Here is a 20177-nt window from a genome sequence, read left to right on the forward strand (position 1 = left end):
AGTTAAGGCCCCCCCGGGAAAATCCTTCAACAGAACTCTCCTGAAGAGCAAAAATAGCAAATGACAGGTTATGCCTGGGAACGGACTGTGGGGGAAGGCTGGGTTTGTGAAATGAGAGTCGGAGGAAGTTTCCAGCTTCTAGCACACAGGCTGATTTAGGGAGAACCCGCCCTACCCTCTCTAGGCTCCTGAGCCTTTAGCCTTACTCCGGAGAGCAATCTAACTCATCATTTGCAATCAGGGCCTCAGAGTTCTGTTTGTGTTTGCTTTTACTTTTCGCTTTGCTACTCGTCCGGGTGCTTGCCTTCGCATCTGACATCTGTTGGTAATAGAAGCCTTTGTCTTCAGCTGGCCCACCCCAGTCCTCCTGGCTCTCGCCCTCAGTGGCGTAGGAGAACCCCTCCTCCACGGAGAAGGGGTCATCGACATCATAGCGCTGGTACATGCTTTGGTGCAGGGCCTGTTCTCGAGCACTGATTTCCAGGGTGCTGTTCCAGATGCCGTACCCAAAATAAATGAGCATACCTGTTGGAAGGGAGAGCACAAACGAATTAAGCTGTTGCTTTAGGACCCCTGGGGGCACTGGGATCACACTTGACTATGGGGTTTGGAGAGAGAGAGAGAGAAATAGAGAGAGAGAGAGGGAGAGAGAGAGAGAGAGAGAGAGAGAGAGAGAGAGAGAGAGAGAGAGAGAGAGAGAGAGAGGAGTTCCAGACTTAGAGACCACCTAAAAAGGCCCCTTGCGGTGGCCTAGCTAATGATCAAAGCTCTAGAGAGGTGGGATCAAGCAGAGCTCTGTGCTTCACTGGTCAGCTACCCTAGCTAAAACTGGCGAGCCCCTGGTCCCTGTGAAAGACCCTGTCTCAAATCTCAGGAGAGTGACTTCTGAGGAAAGATCCAGAGGCTGACCTCTGGCTTCTATGTGCATGGGTACAAACATACACCTCCCACCAACAAGCACAGCCTCTATGTCCCCCTCACACCCACAGATTTGGTCAGAATGGTAAGACCTGTCTCAGAAAATGAAAACAAAACAACAGCAAACCCAGAATAAGCTTAGGAAAGCTTGCATAAAACAGCCTGCATTTACAGCTTCCGTTAAGGTTCTGACAACAGTGTCCTGGCACTCCCGGGTTTTAGCTGAAGGTGAGAGCTAGCTGCCTCCTTAGACAGCATCTGGCCTTTCAGTCACCTCAACCTTCACCTTCCCAGTGGGCACCTATCATTATTCTCACAGAGCTAATGCCAGGAATTTGCATCTTCTGTTCTGGTTAGTATTTACAGATTGGCAATTCGGTCCTATGGGGGTTAGAAAGAGAATGGCCCCATAGGCTCATAGATTTGAATGTTCATTCACCAGGGAGTGGCACCATTTGAAAGATTAGGTGGTGTGACCTTGTTGGAGGAAGTGCATCATTGGGGATGGGCTTTGATGTTTCAAAAGCCTAAGCCAGGTCCAGTGACTCGCTCTTCATGCTGCCTTTGGGTCAAGATTGCTACTGTTCACTGATTCATGGGTTGTAGCCAATAGATTGGCTGGATGGTCAGGGATCTGGAAAGAGCATGATGGGAAAATTGGTGAGAAAGACATCTGGGGAAGAAGTGTGTGGAGAGATCTCTGCAAATGGGCAAAGGATGTGAATATATGTGTGTCCATGTAAATGTTCATCAAAAGGTGACTTCAGCTGAGGAGGAACTCAATAATCAAGTAGGTAAGATGACCCATTCTGTGGACAGTCAGCCTCTGTCACCAGCCATCTCTGTCATTGCCCAATGGCCCTTGAACAAGTGGCCATGGTGGCAGAGACGGGGGTTGGGTTAGGCATGGGCTCAACAGCATGGACTTCCACTCACCAAGGCTGACCTGGCTACAGCTGCTTCTGAGTGCCAGGTCTGCCAACAGAAAAGACCAATATGGATTGCAGATGTGACACCACTCCCCAGGGTGACCAGCCAGCGACCTGGTGGCAGGTTGACTACACTGAACCACTTCCGTGGAAAGGACAACACTTTGCCCTTACTGGTTATGGATTTGCCTTCAACCTTCTCAGAATATTTTATTATCCCAAAACTCCATGCAAGGCTCCGACCCGTTTATTTCACCTCTTAGCAACACACATATATTATTCTGATTTATCTTGCTGTTTCACACTCACCAATGGAATGATCTGTTCCTGACCCCTAAGCTGCTTTTTCTACGGTGTGGACTCCCAGACAGCTTAGTCATGAGATTATCTGCACTGGTTGGTTCTAGTTTATAGTCTTGGCCAAAACCTGGCCCTTAATGTTTTTTAAATGAATGAACAAGACCTCCCGATGAACACAAGTCCAGTGTATCATCTCCGTGTTAACTTCATTCCTGTGAAAGGAAACTCACCTTTCTGGCAAGACATAGCATTTATACGACTAATGTTTCTTTTCTGTATTTTTGAATAGCACATTAGCCTCTTTTTTCAACTTGAAAAGCCCTTGAAATTCAGGGTCTGGAAAGGCAAGAATTATAGTGTCACCCGTCACAGGTACTATTTATTATAAGAATGTGAAATCCAGTCCCCATCATTCTTGGGCCTATGATTTACGATTGCAGCCTTCCATTCTGTAAACCATGAGAAGCAGGGCTTGCTCTGTGGCAAGGGGGCTTGGTACACAAGTATGAAGACCCAACTTGGCATCTTAGTACTCACATTGAAAAAACAAAAAACCCAACACGGCTGATGTGGCCATGCATGTGCCTGTACCCATGCTGAGCTGGGGTGGGGCGGGGGATTGCCGGCTTGGGTTTGCTGCTTACAAGCCTGCCTTGGAGTCCAATCAAAGACTGTCACTTATGTGAACAAGGTGGAGAGTGATACAGGTCAGGACACCAGATTCCTCTGGTTCCTAAGGGCTCTTGAAGAGGTGTGAACACTCAACACACATGTGTGCATATATCACACACACATTCAGTACATTCAACACACACACACACACACACACACACACACACACACACACACACACACACTGAAACTCAAACAAAACCAAGCTCCACCCCTGAGAGTCAGAGTAATTACTGGGCAACTTAGTGGTAAAATGCAGCTATGGGTTGGCCACTGAGCTCAAACACTCCTTGTTGGGTAGCTTCAGCCCGTTTGTCTCCACTGACCCTGGGCCATCTGCTCAGCTGTTTGCTCAGAAGGCAAGCCTGGCCACCTTTCCCACTCTGGCTCTTGAATCTGAAGTGTGTCTCTTTAAGCTTAGATTTCTTCCTCTTTGTCTCAATTGACTTTCTCCCTGTTCCTTCCAGTCCCCCTCCTCTCACAGAAATCAGCTTTGCAGGAGCCAAAGTAAGCAGAGATTTATAGTCCTAATTGGTAATAAACTCTGGAGTTAATCATTTGCAGATGTAGCTATTTGGGCTCAAATAGCGGGTTGATCTTTTTGAGCGGTGGTGGGGGGTGGGGATGGGTGGTGGTGGTAGTGGGGTGGGTGGGGTGGTGGTGGTGTCTTTACTCTTTATTGTGTGTGGGGGTGTGGAGGTGTTTATGCAGGATAGTTATTATTCTTGTGTGGAACCAGACCCCCATTCAAACGTCTCAAAGGGCAGCATGCATGCTTGGAGAATGCCTTCAGAGCATGCCTGGGAACTGAGAAGGATTGCAGGTGACCAGGTGGGTCAATAGCACACCTCTTTTGCTTAAATTTTCATCATCCAGGCAGGTGCCAAATCTTGCCACTTACTCCTATTACATTAGTCTTTTTTTTTTTTTTTAAATTCCTTCTCTGACCTTTTTATAGATGGTTCATTTCCCTATGGAACTGAACATTTTTCTATTTCCCTAGCATCTCTTCCTGCCTCTACACAAGTCAATAGACTCAGGTACTGGGTGACATTTGTTCTAGCATACCTTCCTTTCTCCCAGAGCAGATATGTGAGTGTTGGGTAGGTTCCTGTTCTGGGACTTGGTGAAATTGCTCTAACAACACAGATAATTGAGCCAGAGAAAACTACAGATTACCAACACATCTAATGATGGCATTTACAGGAAAAGCCAAAGCTGGGGAACATTAGGTGTCATGCTTGGGTCTGAAAGGGGCAGGGCCAGGCTTCTGTGTGAGGAAAGTCTTTTGCACATCCAATCTTTCACGCTTCTCTCCCCAAGCTGATGTGCGGAGACACTGATTGCAGTAAATATTCAGTAAGAGTTATGTATGCGTGTTCTTTGGGAGTGCCAGTCCTTTGTAATACACATCTGCCTCAGATATGTTAATGGGCCTTTTCACATTTGCTGTGGCCCCTACAATGTCAAAACCTTGTTATTCGTCTCTAATATACACTGTGTTGTGACTGGCTGGCTGGCCGTGTATCCAGGCCGCCTGCTCGGACGGACTGAACCATCCTCTAGCATCTTACATTCTGCCCACCACCCCCGTTTAGTGAATTTGGGAAGACTGCTGTGAAGCAGAAAAGGTGGGAGAAGAGAAAAAGTGGAGAGGACAAAACAACAGAGGGGACAAGAGAAGAGGGAGAGAGAGAAAGAGAGAGAGAGAGAGAGAGAGAGAGAGAGAGAGAGAGAGAGAGAGAGAGAGAGAAGCCTGAACTACCATCTGTCACATAAACAAGGGCTTTGTGTGGCAGAGTAAACATCGAGCTGAAGGTCTGCTATGTGGAATCAGGGCTTTGTGTTTCTACTTCTCTTTTCATCTGGTATGGGGAATGATGCCTAAGGTAGTTTTTGCAATCTCAGGAATTCTGGGAATCCTGAGTCATCTCAACTACTCTGCATATAGCACTGTGTGCCTAGGTCCTGTGATAGAGAGACAGAGAAAGACAGAGACAGAGACACAGACACACAAAGACACACAGACACACAGACACACACACACACACACACACACACACAGAGAGAGAGAGAGAGAGAGAGAGAGAGAGAGAGAGAGAGAGAATCTGTATCTCCTGGTTAGGGACTGGAGAGCTGGGTAAATTGGTAGTGTCTGACAAACAAACATGAAGACCTAAGTCTAGATCCTTTGTACCCATGCAAAATCCAGGGAGGGTAGTGATCCATGGCTGTGTTCCCAGTGCTAGAGAGATGGACCTGGGTGAATCCCTGCATTTGCTGGCCAGTCAGGTCAGCCAAGCTCGTGAGCTCTAGGTTTAGTGAGAAAGTCTGTATCAAATAAAAACAATAAAAGTCTGTATCAAATAAAAACAATAAAAGTTAAGGAGCAAAACCAAAGAAGACACAGGATGTCAACCTCTGGCCTCTACATACTCTCCTCATGTGTACACACAGACACAGGGACACAGACAAACATATATTATATATATATATATATATATATATATATATATATATATGGACACACACAGAGACAGACACACAGATACAGACACAGACAAACACACAGACACAGAATCACAGAGACACGGATAGACACACAGACACAGACACACATTCTCCATTCCCTGGCTCAGGGAATCTGCCTTCTCGTTCTGCTTCCATTTACCAGGAAAGATTCTGGGGCATGAAGATGAGGTAGTTATTAGCGGGAGGCAGTTCAGCATTCTTGAACATTATTATTTTACTATTATTTGTGGTATTGGGGGTAGAATCTAGGATTTAGAACATATCAGTCAAGTGCTCTACCACTGAGCCACATCCTCAGAGATTTTGAGTTGTCTGTTCTGAAGTATTCCAAAAATATACTGAAGTATAGAGAATAATGCTGTGTTCATCCAGCTGTGCCACCCTGCCTTCCCCCAGATTCCACTGGAGCAAATCCCTCCTACTCTAGGCGGTTTGCAAGTATTTCAGCATCAGTAGAATAGTAATATTTCTAAAACATGAACTGATAATGCCAGTATTAAAAAATCCTCATATTACTATACACATAGAGCAAAAATTCTCCACCGTATTAGACCACTCACTTATTCTAATGATGCCATCCTTGTTCTAAGTAGTTTGGGGGAGTTTTTACTTAGAGCTGTCTCCAGACTGGTATTATATTCTCTTGTAAAAATTTGTAGATGGCAAAGATTTTTCCTTTGAGGGTGGGTTTGGTTATTGGCTCAAGCCTGAAGTAGAACCAAGCTTAAAACTGAAGTGGGTGTACAAAATGACAAAGTCTTTATTGACTGTAATCAAACAAGGGATTAGTATTAGGATATATAAAGAATTACAAAAGCATGCACCCAAACCACCAAACAATTCAGTCAACAAATGTACTAAATGAACTGACTAGATAGTTTTCAAAAGAAGAAACATAAATAACCAGGAATCACTTTAAAGTGTTCAGTATCCTTGTCCAGCATGGAAACACAAATTAAATGTACTTTGAGGTTTCCATTTCATCCCAGACAGAATGACCATCATCAGGGAAATAGTGGACAACAGATGTTGGTGAGTGAGGATGTGGGGAAATGGAAATGTGTGCAGCCATTATAGAGGTCAGTATGGAGGTTCCTCAAAAACTGAAGATAGAATTATCCTGGGACCCATTCCCAGGTACATACCTGAATAACTCCTAGTCAATACACCATAGAGATATGTGAGGACCTGTGTTGGCAGCTATACTGATCCCAATAGCTAGGACCATCAAGAGAAGTCCACCAAGAAATAAATGGATAAAGAAAATGTGGTACATACACATATTTTATGAGATTGTTTAAAAAATGAAATCGTACTTGTAAGAAGCTGGATGCAACTGGAAATTATTGTATTACATGAAAAAGCCAGCCCAGAATGATGAAGACAATGTGTTTTTCTCATATGCAGAACCTAGATTTAAAGTTATGTATGTATGTATATATGGGATTAGATTGCTAGTTGTTTTCTTTGAATATTTGCTGCTGCTTCTTCTTCTGTACCCGACTTGTTGCTTTCCAATGGCATGGATTATCTATCATCAGTTACCTAATGTCGGGTGTGACAAGCAGAGCAGAGGAGGCAGTGTTTGTGTGGTCACAGGGTCCTGGAGACTCTGCTGCCAAGATGGAGATGTCTTCTCAGTTAGTGGGTCCTGGTGGGGTGTCTGGGTGGACAGGGCAGGGAGTAGTCAGTGGTAAGCACGTGGGTCTATTGGCATTTCTGCAACAGGTGCAAGGTGAACAATATGATATGACAAAGTAATGGCCATGCGTCCCTTGAAAGATCAGTGGAGGACAATATGGACAGGACGCTTTAGCTTCTTTTGAAGATGGAAGTTCCCTGGTGGAGAATGTACCTGAGGGAGGTTCAGACAAGATGAAGACTCATGCCTACAGCAAATGAGTGGGATTTCTTTATTACTAAGATACTTTGTGAGATGGCTCAGCGGTGAAGAGCACTGACTGCTCTTCCAAAGGAACTGGGTTCAATCTCTAGCACCCCGAATGGTGCCTCTCAACCATCTGCAACTCCAGTCCTAGAGGATCTGACACCCTGCTTTGTGGGCACTGCAGGTACAGGGTGCACAGTCATACAGGCAGGCAAGACATCCACACACATAAAAGATAAATAAGTATTTAAGAAAAAAATCCTGAGCATCAGTTAAAAAAAAAAAAGACATATTGTGATCTTAAAGCTCTTTGAAAATATGTATAGTGTCAGATAGCAGCCTAGAAAAGTTAAGAATTACACAACAAACGAGCCATTGAAATAGCCCTGAAACTCACTGTTCTGGTCAGAAGGTGAGGGCTGTTCCTGTCCCACCTAGGAGTCTCCAGGTGAGAGACTCCATTGAACTTGCCTCAGGATGCTACAGTGCCCATGCACCAGCTAACTAAACACTGATCAATTTATGTGGCTCCACCCCGCGCAAGGCAAGCACAGGCTCCAAACTTTCAAGAGAAAGGCCTGGCTAAGGCTCTGGGGAGTCACCCCTATATCCTATGGGGGGGGGATCTGGAAGGAAATTCAACCCTGCAAAGAGTGGGTGATAAACAATGACACAGATTGCCAACGTCACAGGCACAAACTCGCCTTGAACTCTGGGCCTCTGATCTCTAGAGTCCCAAGGGAGCTTCTCCATGAAGCTCAGTGCTCAGGCTGAAGAGGGGTGGGTCACCTGACCTCAGCTGGGTGGAGCAGCCTCCTCCTGGGGTGCACTTTCCAGCAGGAAGCCCTGCCCACTGCAGATAGCTGAGGTACTCAGTTATGCCCAAAGGGCTTTTTATTTTGACTACTCTGGGATCGGCTTTCCAAAACAGACATTTGCCAGTGCAGGAACGGAGACTAGATGGTAATGAGAAGGTGTCTACTCCACCCACCACAATCCCCACCAAGTCCTACTCTTCCGATTGTTTTTTTACGTACCACCATGAACCCTGTCGTTTGTAATAACAGTGAGGTTTGTTTGATGTGGTGTGCCAGGAAGAGCAGGCTCGATGGGTGGGGCTCTATCCCTGTGAATTCAAATGACTGTGCTCAAGGTCTCATCTGTTGATGAGGCGGAGTTGGGGACCCTCTGAGCCGTGTGATGGCTACGACAGCTGATACAGTGAGAGAGAAATCCAATATTATGAACTGGGAGTCCCACATCACACAGAAACTCAAGAAAAATGCTCACCAAAGACATGTAAAAGAATATTCACAGCAGTCTGCTTTATCAGGACCAAATACAGGCAACCTCCATGGGGTTCAGAATGGAGTCTGCATTGTGGAAGGCTAGTCGGCAATCACAGTATGACAACTACACCTGTGGGTGGATCTCACCAACAGCGGTGAAGAGCAGACGCCAAGCTCTCAGGATTGGCAGCTTCAGTCCCCTATGTACCACACAAACTGGCTCCAGGGTCCTCCACCTCTCCTACAGTTCTTTCTCCTTCCATTTTTTTTTTTTTTGGCTGATTCTGGTGGCAAAGACTCTTGATTTCCTCGCCCCTCCTTGCTCAAGCCTTCCTGTGTCCAGAGCAGTAGCTCCTGCCTGTAGGCACAGGGCCTGTGACAAACTTCCTCTCCATATTCTCTCCTTTCCGGCATCACCCTGCTATTGCCATCCCTGTGAGGCCTTCAAGACTTGGTTCTCAATTTCCTGAGCAAGACTGATGTGGAATTGCAGTTTGTTTTATCCCTGCCACCACGAAGCGTGTCAATCAGATTGATTTATGGAACATGCTGTCAAGCATTTGGATATCTTAGCACCCTTTCCTTCAACTTTTCCCTTTAAAATGGCTGCTTCCTATTACTTTCCAATAGTATTTTAAATGGCAGCTCAGGCAAAGACCAGAAAGGTGAATGTTTTCTCTTTATAATATTTACATTTTGGAGACTGGGAACGAGGTTCAATTGTGCTTAACATGCACAAAGCCCCCAGGTTGGTTCCTATCACTGAATAAACCAAGTGTGGTGGTTCACCATGCTTGTAACCCCAGTGTTAAGGAGGTGGGGCAAGTAGGTCAGGAGTTCAAGGTTATTCTGGCACCACATGGAGAATTTGAGGCCAGTCTTGGATATCAGAAACCTTGCCTCAACAAACAAACACGGACAAACAAATGGAAAAAAGAAAAGAGTATTTATATCCTGGCATAAGAGGCATGAAGCCCATTGTCCAGATCCCAAGTCCTGCTCACTCTCTGAACCTTAAAACGAAATTTCATTTTCCTCAGAGAGACTGAACAAATTATGAACAAAACATGGCTGTTCTCATGGTAAAGGTACCAGTGAACTAGGCTACCTGATAGTTGTCTCCCTGCCCCCCCCCGTTGCTCCCCCCCCATGCCCCATTTTATTTTGTTTTTTTGAGACAGGGTTTCTCTGTGGCTTTGGAGGCTGTCCTGGAACTAGCTCTTGTAGACCAGGCTGGTCTCGAACTCACAGAGATCCACCTGCCTCTGCCCTCTGCCTCCTGAGAGCTGGGGTTAAAGGCATGCGCCACCACCGCCTGGCCCCCTGCCCCATTTTTTGATATTTTTTGAGACAGGGTTTCTCTGTGTAACAGCCCTGGTTGTCCTGGAACTTACTCTGTAGACCAGGCTGGGCTGGCCTGGAACTCAGAGGTATGCCTGCCTCTGCCTTCTGAGTGCTGGGATTAAAGGCGTGTGCCACCACCAGCTGCCTTTTTTAACCCTTTCCCACTCCCTGACAGTTTTTAATGTGAGCCCTCAGGGGACGGCAGGTCTAAAAGAGATCCTGGAGAATCTCATTTTGCCATGCTTTCACCCTGGTGCTTCCACAGTTCCTGAGACAGTGTCCGACCCCTGGAGATGCTCTCACCAGTTTACATTCACTGGGATGAAAAGGCACTGAAGATGGCTTGGTGCTCACTTTGTTGGGATTCATGGACAATTAATTATTGCTTGTATCATTCCTCTTGTCTAAAGAGAGGGAGTGTGCACAGGGAATGCTTGGGCTTCACTACACTCTAAGTTATGCTCTTTTGAAGGTCAAAGCTCAGTGAAACACTGTTACAGAAACCCTCTGATTAAGATTCACTTAGGGAAAGCTGGATAAAAGAATGTGTCCCAGAATGTTATCTCATTATGACTCAGCTTTAACCATGGACGTTTTGTTGAGAAGCAGTTGATTTCATAAGAAACTTCATTTAAAAATATCTCTACTGTTCTTCCTAGGAAAGTTACCCTGTGCATAAGCTGAAGAAGCAGCCGATGTCTGGCAGCCTCAGAAATTCAGAGGAGGAATATCTATGGTAATTGTGGAAGATCACAAATATTTTTATAAGCCAATTTGAGGCTGTGGGATGGATATACTTTTTTTGTTTTTGAAAAACAGATTTCACAATTAAATTACCTTCCCTGCTTGATCATGTCTTCTCTCTAGAACAATAGCTCTCAGATTTGAGCATGAATTAGAATCTCCTGGAGTCCTTGTTAAGTCCTGAATTATATCCTCACTAGTCCACTGTGATATTAGCCCTGCTGGTTTGAGATGACACTTTGAGAAGTATTGATTTAGAAGATTACAGATTATTGAAAACCTGGCTGCACATTAAAAACACCTTGGCAGAGCTCTAAAATAATTCTCTGTGCTTGACCACTGAAATCAATTGAATCATAACATTATGTGGGGGAAGCCTGTGTTTATAATGTTCCAGAAGTAACCCGGAGTGTTCTGATCTGTAGCCAGAGTTGGCAATCTTTGTTCTGGATGAAACTTAGTAAACTCACTGCCTTCAAAAGTCATGGTAGGAAATAGGCCGGCAGCTGGTGCCTGGAAGAATTAGCAATCCCAAATGTGGCTGGTGGGCTGTGCACTGACTCTGGGTGAGCACAGATGTCAGCTAGCCCACTCTGCAGTGTGGCATCCTGCTAGGTCAGTGAGAAACAGCTTCTTGGGGGGAGTTTGCAGCCTGTGCTATCAGCAAGATTGCAAAAGGCTCTCAGGGAGTTTTCCGCTGCTTGATAACAAGTGGGGCAGCCCGAGTTGGGGATGGTTCACACTGTGCTCTGCTGTGTGAGAGCCAGCCTGTCACAAGCTGGTGGACAATGAGTCACTTCAGAGCTTTAAAAGGAAAACAAGAGAAAAGGATTTATGACTTTCTCCATCATTTTCTCATTTATGCTTCCAGCAGCCATCAGTTCAAAGATGATCGATCAAATGATCCAGGCTCAATGCAGTTAGGTGAAGTTTTTAAACTTAAAGTTCAAGGCTGGGACAGGGCTCCCATTTGAACTGGCATTGTTAGATGCCAAAGGGGAGAGACCTTTTGGTGCCACAAGAACCCCAGATATGATATGGAGTTGGCTATAAGTTCGTGAATCTCTGTGCAACAGGAAAACATGGGGTGTCTTGCTTAGAAATTATTAAGCATTCAGAACAGCCCAGCAGACTGTTAGCCCAGGCCTTGGGTCCTGCACAGAGACAATATGCCCAGGAATATGGACCCACTGTCAGGTTTTAGCCCACCAAGCATTCACATCAAATAAGAAAGCTTTTCAGAGGTCAGTGGTGGGATGATTAGAGCCCCAAAACTGAATTGTAGGTCTACTGGAATCAAGGATCCATTCTCCCACTAACTTTGGTATTATCCGACTTTTTGGATCTTTTTGGATCTTTCATAAAATCAAGAGGGACAGAGGTGGTGATAGGCCACATGTTTAACACGGAAGCTGTGATGGGGGTCTCTAATTTAAGAAGCTCTAGGGATCAACCCAAGATCTTGCTAGGCAAGAACTCTACCACCAATCCATACCTTGGCCCTGATAAGGGACTCTGCATCCAACCTTCTAGAGTTCTAGCTTTGGCTCTGCTAGATTTTGGCTACATATCTGTAAGCAAGAGGCGCCATTTCTTAATCTGTGCAATGGAGATTGCCATGAGGATTGAAAAGTGAGACAAATTCCTCACAATAACTTGCAAATATAGCTATATTGTTGTCAATTACTTCTACCAGCCACAGGATTTGTATGTAAGAATCAACGTTCTTTTCTTTTCTATGTTTCACTTTTTAAATAAGGAAAAAAATCATCTACAGTGTCTTCCTAAGCAAAAGCATCTGTGAAACCATGGGATTTCCATGTAGGGATTTTTTTTTAAAGGAAAGAGTAGGACTATAAAGTATTCTAGAAAGCTCATGTAAATAGTCTCTGACACTACCTGCAATGTGACTCACGGGGTGGGGACTGGCTGTGGGTGACCCTCTTCTGGAAACAGAAGCTCTTCTACCTTTTTTCTGTCCGATGAACTTGTCCACATGTATTGATATCTATGTCTTCATTGACTTGACAGCCACATGGCTAAAATCCTTTACCCACTCCAGCCACTTCTGTTCAGGGCTGTCTTCCCATTGGCTAGCTACAGTAGAAAAGTGTGTAAAGAGAGATGAGAGCTTGCTAATAAAGTATAAAAATGGAGAAATCTTGATAAGCCAGTGGGGTCCTCTCGAGAAATCCCCCTAAGGCTTAACAGAGGAGTGAAAGGTCAGGACAGAAAGTTTTGGGAGGATACACTGTGTCCTGGAGAACCTCTGGGAGAAACTTGCCTTTTCTTTTGCTTATTGCTTTTCCTCCCTCCATCTTATTAAACTTTTCTGCCGGCCCCACACACATCCTATTTCTTCCAAGTGCTTTCTGACCACTCTCACTTTTTTCTCCTCTGAAAAAGTACTTCACAATCATTTGAGAAACATTTATGGAGCCCACCCCACAGGTACTTTGTTCTAGGCACACATTGGATACCTACATCCCTTGGCCTTAAGTAACGGACAGGCTGCTAATCAATGTGAGTGTCTGTCACCTGAACCTGATGAACTGATGCATGCTTGGCCTCTTGCTTTAGGCAGGAAATGCTTAGTGTGTGACTCTCCTGCTCTACAAAGCTCCTGAGGAGACCCCCTGGGCCACCAAGGACTGAAGAACAGTGACAAATGAACTTTAAAATTTGCTTAGATGTCCTTCTCAAGTTATAGTGATCCATTCCCAGCTGCCTCATAAACACCAGCAAAGGTCAGAAATGATCAATATGGAACAAAAGTGCAATGCTAATTGACCACAAAGTCAACTAGAATTCTTAAGAAAGCTTGGGGCTTCTTAAAGTCAGTGAAAGAGAGTTTTGAGCACAGTGTGGTTTATACTAGGAGATGTGACTGATGAAGACTCTAACAGAATTAGGTCACTCATCAATGACAGATGAAGGCTCAATGGACACCTTCCATTGACCTTTCATAGGGTAACACAAGGCCCTCAGGGAAAAATCTTGAATATTTACAAAAGCCAGAATGAACTGAGACGTGTAAAATGGTGCTGTGATAAAACTGTGTCAGAAAAATAATGCCCCAATCCACCTTTGGCTCAGGCTTTGTTTATTTAAAAAAAAAATAGACTGTGATTGACCTTTTAGTTTAATTTGGCTAAATTAAGATCACTGGATTTTTTTTTTTTAATAATTTACCACAATTTTTAGTGTCTAAGAGGATTCCAGCCAACCTCACCCGACATCCTAGCATATTTTGCTCTGGTACTTTTATGTGTTTCAAAAATGGGTATTCGTTTTAATTGAACCTTTTCTGGCACTAATTATTCTCCACAAGAAGATCTTTCAGTAATTTGTCATTTAATGAAGTAATGGATAGATTAGCATCATCCTTCTAGGACCAATGACCAAAAGTATATCAGGGGGAACAGGGGTAACTGGCTTTATTGAACCATGAAGAAAGCATAGGTCTATAGAACCAGCCTGGTTTCTCTAAGAATGGAGCTATCTTGCCAAGTTAGGGCATAATGCTGGGATAAGCCTGTTCAAGACCTTAAAAGGGGGACGCCCAAGCCTCCAGAGCACATTGCTTACCCACAAAGCACCAGACTGCAAACCGGATCCATGTGATGGTGGAGAGCTTCAGCATGAGATAGATATTAACCAGCATGGCAAAGGCAGGCACGAAGGGGAGACAAGGGGCCATGTACGGCAGCTTCTTGGGATTCTCTGGCTGCTGCAGGATTACAAACACCAGAGCACTGATCAGCAGCACCATCAGAACAACCAAAAGGATGGCCCACCAGCTCTGGCCCGAGATGTAGTCAGAGCCGAAGATGATGAAGGAGCAGAAGACAAACATGAGGATGAAGAGCAGGAGCACGCAGATGGTTACTGTGTGCCCTGTCGCTGCTGTGGGCCGGTCCATTTTGCCTGGAAGGCCCAGGCGGATTCTCATCGTGTAGTAACGGGGTCCAATCAGCTTCTTCAGCTTGATGAGATAGATGTTTTCTGATTCATCAGCTTCTATGCCCGTGGTCATGTCCACAGTGCCGTAGTTGGGGTGGCTGACATTGTAGGTGGACTTATCTGACTTCCCTATGAGCATCTCGTTGTCCCCCAAGGATGGCAGGTTCTTGGCCCCACAGGTGTTGGTGGCAGGGCTGGAAAACTCTTCCCCTTCACTCACAGGAGAGCAAGTCTCCTTCTCACAGTCAGCCAGGATGCCTTCCTTCTTCTTGGTGTGCTCCTCAGACAGGAACTTGACAAAACCATCAATGTCACTCTCAGGCTGGTATCGAAGGAGCAAGACACAGACAGAGACCAAGGTGTAGGCGAGGAGTGTGCCAATGGACATCATCTCTATCAGGTCCCTCAGGCTGACCAGCAGTGACAGGAGAGAGGCCAGGAACCCTGACACGATGCAAGCTACCACTGGTGTCTCTGTGTAGGAGCTCACGTGAGCCAGGAACCTGGAGGGAAGGGGCAAGCAGAGGCTGGGAGTCACACTTCCCATGGTGACAGATTCTAGCATACCAGCAAGTTAGACCTGCAATGTTAGGAGGATAGCTCCTCCTGGCCCTGCCATTCCCATTAACTTGTCTGCTACACTAGTCCCAAAGTCTAGCTCACGTGATATCATTAGAGAATTCACTTTAATTCCTTTATTTGAAGCCTTAAACAACAATAACATCAAACCGAAAAACCCAAGGGGTCCTATTCATTATTGTGACAGGAAGGGTTGACTGAATCCAGAATCCAGGGGGCCTGCCAGAAATCCACATGGAAGCCCATAGAAGCTGGGAAGACCTGTCAATCTGCAGCATCACCAGTGCTTGCTGGGAAGGAATATTCTCACAAACTCTACTACATCAGAGTTTTGGAGGTGACGTCCATTCAGCCAACTGTACTTTAAAAGATACCCCAAGTTTTCAAACTTTAGACATACTGTCCTGCAATGGAAGTATGGGGATTGAGTTGGTAAAACAGCATGACAGTTAAGAAGCTCATAAGCACAGGCTCAAGTCCAGCTGAAGATGAGAAAGCCAACCAGTGTGGTTAAAATATGGGCCCTTCTGCAGCAAGTCCCATGAGCCTTCAAGGGGCTCCTTTCCCCTCTTCTCCCTTCTCCTGGCTCTGTCTCCTCCATTCCCCATTATTTCTTTCCCGTGAGCCACATAGAACTGTTAAGTGTGCCAGGGCCCACAGGCATCTTTCCTCTTAGGTTTTTTGTTTATTTGTTTGTTTTTATGGCAGGAAAAGCTTATAGATGCGTGAAGTTATAAGTTTTCACACCATCACTGTCCCAGCCCCTGTCTTGATCTACCTAGCAACCCACCTTATGGGTGTGTGAAGCTGTAAGTAGTTACACCATTACCACCATCAGCCCGTCTTGATCTACCCAGCACCCCAAAGCAGCTGCTCTAACCTGGTGTAGACTCAGGGAATTGGCCAGGGAAATGGAGCAGGAAGTGACAGCTAGTGGCAGAAATAAAGCCCCAGAGCCTGTTCTCCTGACACCTCCGTGGGCTGCTTGACTTCCCACAATAAGCACTGGGAATCAAGTAAAAGGGTGCATCCCGTTTAGTCAGTGGAAGACAGACTACTTCATGGCTACCAACAGGCTGGAACTTCAAATGTATTGCTCCTGTGAAAAAAGTCTGAGGATCAGGTCCGGAGACATGGCTCAGTGGTGAAGAGCATGGCTGCTCTTCCAGAGGACCTGGGTTCAGTTCCCAGCCCCCACATAGCAGATAACAACCATCTGTAATTCCAGCTCCAGGGGATCTGATGCTCTACTCTGACCTTTGGAAGCAACAGGTACACATGTAGTGCATAGAAACAAGCTGGCAAAAACACTCTCACACAATTAAAAAGGGAAGCCTGATTTTAGAGCCAGACAGTTCTGGTTTCAAGTTCTGTCCCACCACCAAAAGGTTTGGGACAAGACTTTTCTACCTCTTTAGTTCCTGCTATGCGCATCCCAAATAGTGTCTGAGAAACAAGTGGACACAGTACACAGAACATCCAGCGGCACCCATGTCTGTAATTGTCTCACAAATGACAGTTACTATAACAATTACCATGCCAGCATTAGAGGATTTTATCTCCTCTCTGACTGTTGAATGATTTCAGCTTCATGGGAGCTTTGGAGAAAGGAGCCAGGTCTCATGGGGCAGCCTAAGATGCCTCTGAGTTCTTCCTTCTGAAAGTACCCTCTGCTCCCACAAGGGAAATGCCTGTCAGAGGAGGGAGAAGGGCTCCCATCCCTTGGTTCTGTACTGAGGGACCTAGAGTCAACTCAGAGTCCATTTCAGAGTCTGAGCTCTTTAAACCCAAACTTTCACAAGGTTGTCAGCCTTTAGGAAAGATGATCATCAAACCGACTCTCCATGCATGTCAGTCAGTCCTTCTGGATAGCAACAGCAGAGTGGAACACATTTCCTGGGGACCCTTACCTGAAAAGCAGGCCATCACCAGCCATGGCATAAATAACCCTGGGCATGGGGAACAGGGAGCCCAGAAGGCTGACTGTCAGTCCTGCCACCGACCCGATGGCCACCACAAACTTTGCAGCATAGAAGCCATGGGCCACAAACATCTCCATGAGAGGGGACTCTGTGTCGATGGCATAATATGGCACCATCAGAGTTAAGATCATGCTCACCTGTTAAGACAAAAGAAGACAGGCTGGAGGCAGAGGAGACAGACAGCACAGGTGGGCGACCCCAACCTGAAAACAGAGGCTTTTGTGGTAGTTTGGAGCCATTAACTGGCATGTGACTTTTATTTAGTCCAGTTGGCCTCCATATTTTCTCCCCACTTTTGCTTTTAGTGGTTAGGATCAAATAATCTCCCAAATGTCTCCGAGGCCTTTTTCTGTCTGAGGCTAAATCCACAGATGTTTCAAGCCTCACAGTGAAGGGTCTACCCTAAAACATCCCCAGATGGAAGGCGCTGTGACCAGGGCCTCAAGTGCCCTGCCCTTAAGGACAAGGATCTCACTTCTTCCACTTCTTTTTTATAAAGAATTTTTGTGTTTTTGAATGTGTATGTGTACCTGTGTGTGTGTGTACGTGTGTGTGCACATGTGTGTTCGTTCACACCTGTGTGCTCGAATGTGCGTGCCTGTGTGTTTATGTATGTGCATGTATGCCTGTATGTGTGTGTGCATGCACGTGTTTGCATATGTGTGTGTGTGTGTGTGTGTGTGTGTGTGTGCATCTGTGTAGGCTGAAGCACATCTTAGGGCAGCTCAGTTCTCTTCTGTCTTATGGATTGTGGGGATCTATCACAGGTTGTCTGTCTGGCAGCAAGCATCTTTATCCACCAGGCTATGCCACCAGGACAAGGCTTTTACTTCTTTTATTTCTTCAGGACCCTATTGGCTCTGATCTGTCCTCCTCACTCGAAGCTTCACAGGTCAAAACACTGAAAGTATTTGAGACTCCCACAGACAATGAGCTTATGGGGTCACAATAGGGACTAATATTTTGACTCTTCTTTCTGGCTTAGTGCTGAGGGTCATTCAGTTCAACAGAGAACTATGGCCTCAGGATGGATCTAACCATGCTCTGTGAAGCCACTGTGTCTACTTAACCAGAGTACACTTGTCTGGGGACTCCTGTAGGGATCCTGTTTTCCTATCTATGTATGCCAAAGATCTGCTGTAAAATTGATTTCTTTAACATTGGGCCTAAACAATGGCTGCAGCAGGCACACATGGCTTCCTCTGGCATGTAAAAAAAAAAAACCCAACTCTGATACCAAGAAGGGAATTGAAAGCCTGAAATGGAGAGGGGAGGTCACATGAGACCACTCCTTTGCCTGATCCTCAGGAACCAAGGTCCCCTAGGGAAGCCATGGGTCACCAGGGAAGACAGCAGAATATGCCATGGCAGCCCAGCACCTTGGTGGTACAGTGACTATTTATTGACCGGTACAAGACCAAGTGGTCCCTGAGGCATGGCTAAGGCCTGTGTAGTCTGAAAGATAGGGGCCCTCAGGAATGTATCACTTGTCACATTGCCTTTGAGGAGGCAGTAGAGTGGCTGGAGGCTTGTGATTGATTCTCATAGAAAATCTCAGAGTCTTCTGGCCACACAGATCAGTATGGGTGAAGCTGCCAGCTCAGTAGAGGCTCAAGAGTACTGTGTAATCTATAAAGTGCTATTTAAGGAAGGAACCACGATGGTAAACTTCACTGTGTGTGCATGCTGCCAGGGTCTACTTCTACGGCAGGGGAGGTGATGAAGTGTGGAAGGAGACAGACAGGGTAGAGGAGACATGTTGCACCTGCCCTGCCACCTCTCTCACATGTAGGATAATCAGGGTCTGGATAATATGAAGCTACTTGAGTGTGTGTTCACAGAGTGACAACTGCCCATTCACAAAATATCTGGGTGGGCAACTGAATTTCTATCAATAGACAATCTTGTTTTGCATCTTGCCTCGTCATTTGGTCTGGATTCCATAGGTAGTGGCTAAAGATGAGTTTTTGGGGTAACAAGGGCTGGCTAGTATGATAGGCTATACCCCATCCAGAGTCTTTCTTAAAAGCCATGACTTTTAGTTCATTAGACATGTTTCTTCAGATTAGCATATGACAATCTTTGGTGGGGGGCATCTACCCTGGATGCTATCTTTTTCCTGAGTGTGGTGATCCAGATAGATTTTCAGGACCAGGAGTATCCATGTCCTGGTGGCTGGCCAGATGGCTCTAGGAGCTAAGAAGATGTTGGGTGAGGCTAACAATTGCTGTGAGAGAAATTCTGCTATGGGAACTTAGAATGACACATTAGAAGTGTGTGTGTGTGTGTGTGTGTGTGTGTGTGTGTGCGTGTGTGTGTGTGTGTGTGTGTGCGCACATCCTGAGGAGACCAGGCTAGAGGCTTCACTCTGAGGGAAACCCCAAGGATAAGTTTGAGGTGGTGTTAGGAGACTGAGCTGAAAAAGAACTGCATTTCTCTCCAGACTTCAGGGCAAGAGTGTCTCCCAAGGACAGTGTGTTCTCCCGCCCCCTCTGTGGGAGCCTTGCCTCTCCATTGCCGGGAAGCTCCCAGAAGACAGAAGAGCATTGAAGGCTGTACAGAGGCCACCCGTTACTGCCAGCCTATGACCTGAGCTGCTTGGACGACAGCCCACTCCTTGCACACTGTCCCTAGGCATAGGCAAGTGTAGGGATTGAGACTTGAGAGGCACAGGCTGAGGTGAGGGCTTGTGGTTTTTCTTTCCCTACATTTTGAGGTCCCGAGTTTCTTCTTGTCATAGATAGGTAGAGCTACAGAGAACACAAGGAAGCACCATGCAAGTATCAACAAGGAGTAAGGAGAAGTCTATGTTCTTAGAGAGGAGGTGTCATAGTCTTACAGCCACATTTGTTGCTGTTGCTGTGTGTATGAATGTGTGAGTGGCAATATAAGTGTGTGTACAAATTGTGTAGAGGCCAGAGGACAACCTTAAGTATTCCTCAGGTACTGGCTACCTTTTTTTTTTTTGTTAGATAGGGTCTCTCACATGCTACGTAGGTGAAGCTGGATGGTCAGTGAGCCCCAGGGATCTGTCTGT

The 20177-nt window shown here is 45.8% G+C and overlaps 1 protein-coding gene across 1 annotated transcript in view; it reads right to left on the bottom strand.

Moving 5' to 3' along the window:
• Window positions 1-202: 202 nt before the first annotated feature.
• Window positions 203-20177, bottom strand: part of Slc7a14 (solute carrier family 7 member 14) — a 48889-nt gene continuing 28914 nt past the window's right edge. Inside the window, exons 5-7 of the mRNA XM_027392065.2 lie at window positions 17069-17277; window positions 14205-15082; window positions 203-525 (exon numbers count right to left, since the gene is read on the bottom strand). Coding sequence (XP_027247866.1) covers window positions 203-525; window positions 14205-15082; window positions 17069-17277 — 1410 coding nt within the window. The remainder of the gene's footprint in view (window positions 526-14204; window positions 15083-17068; window positions 17278-20177) is intronic.

This window comes from Cricetulus griseus (genome assembly GCF_003668045.3).
Source record: "Cricetulus griseus strain 17A/GY chromosome 1 unlocalized genomic scaffold, alternate assembly CriGri-PICRH-1.0 chr1_0, whole genome shotgun sequence".
Lineage (NCBI taxonomy): Eukaryota > Metazoa > Chordata > Mammalia > Rodentia > Cricetidae > Cricetulus > Cricetulus griseus.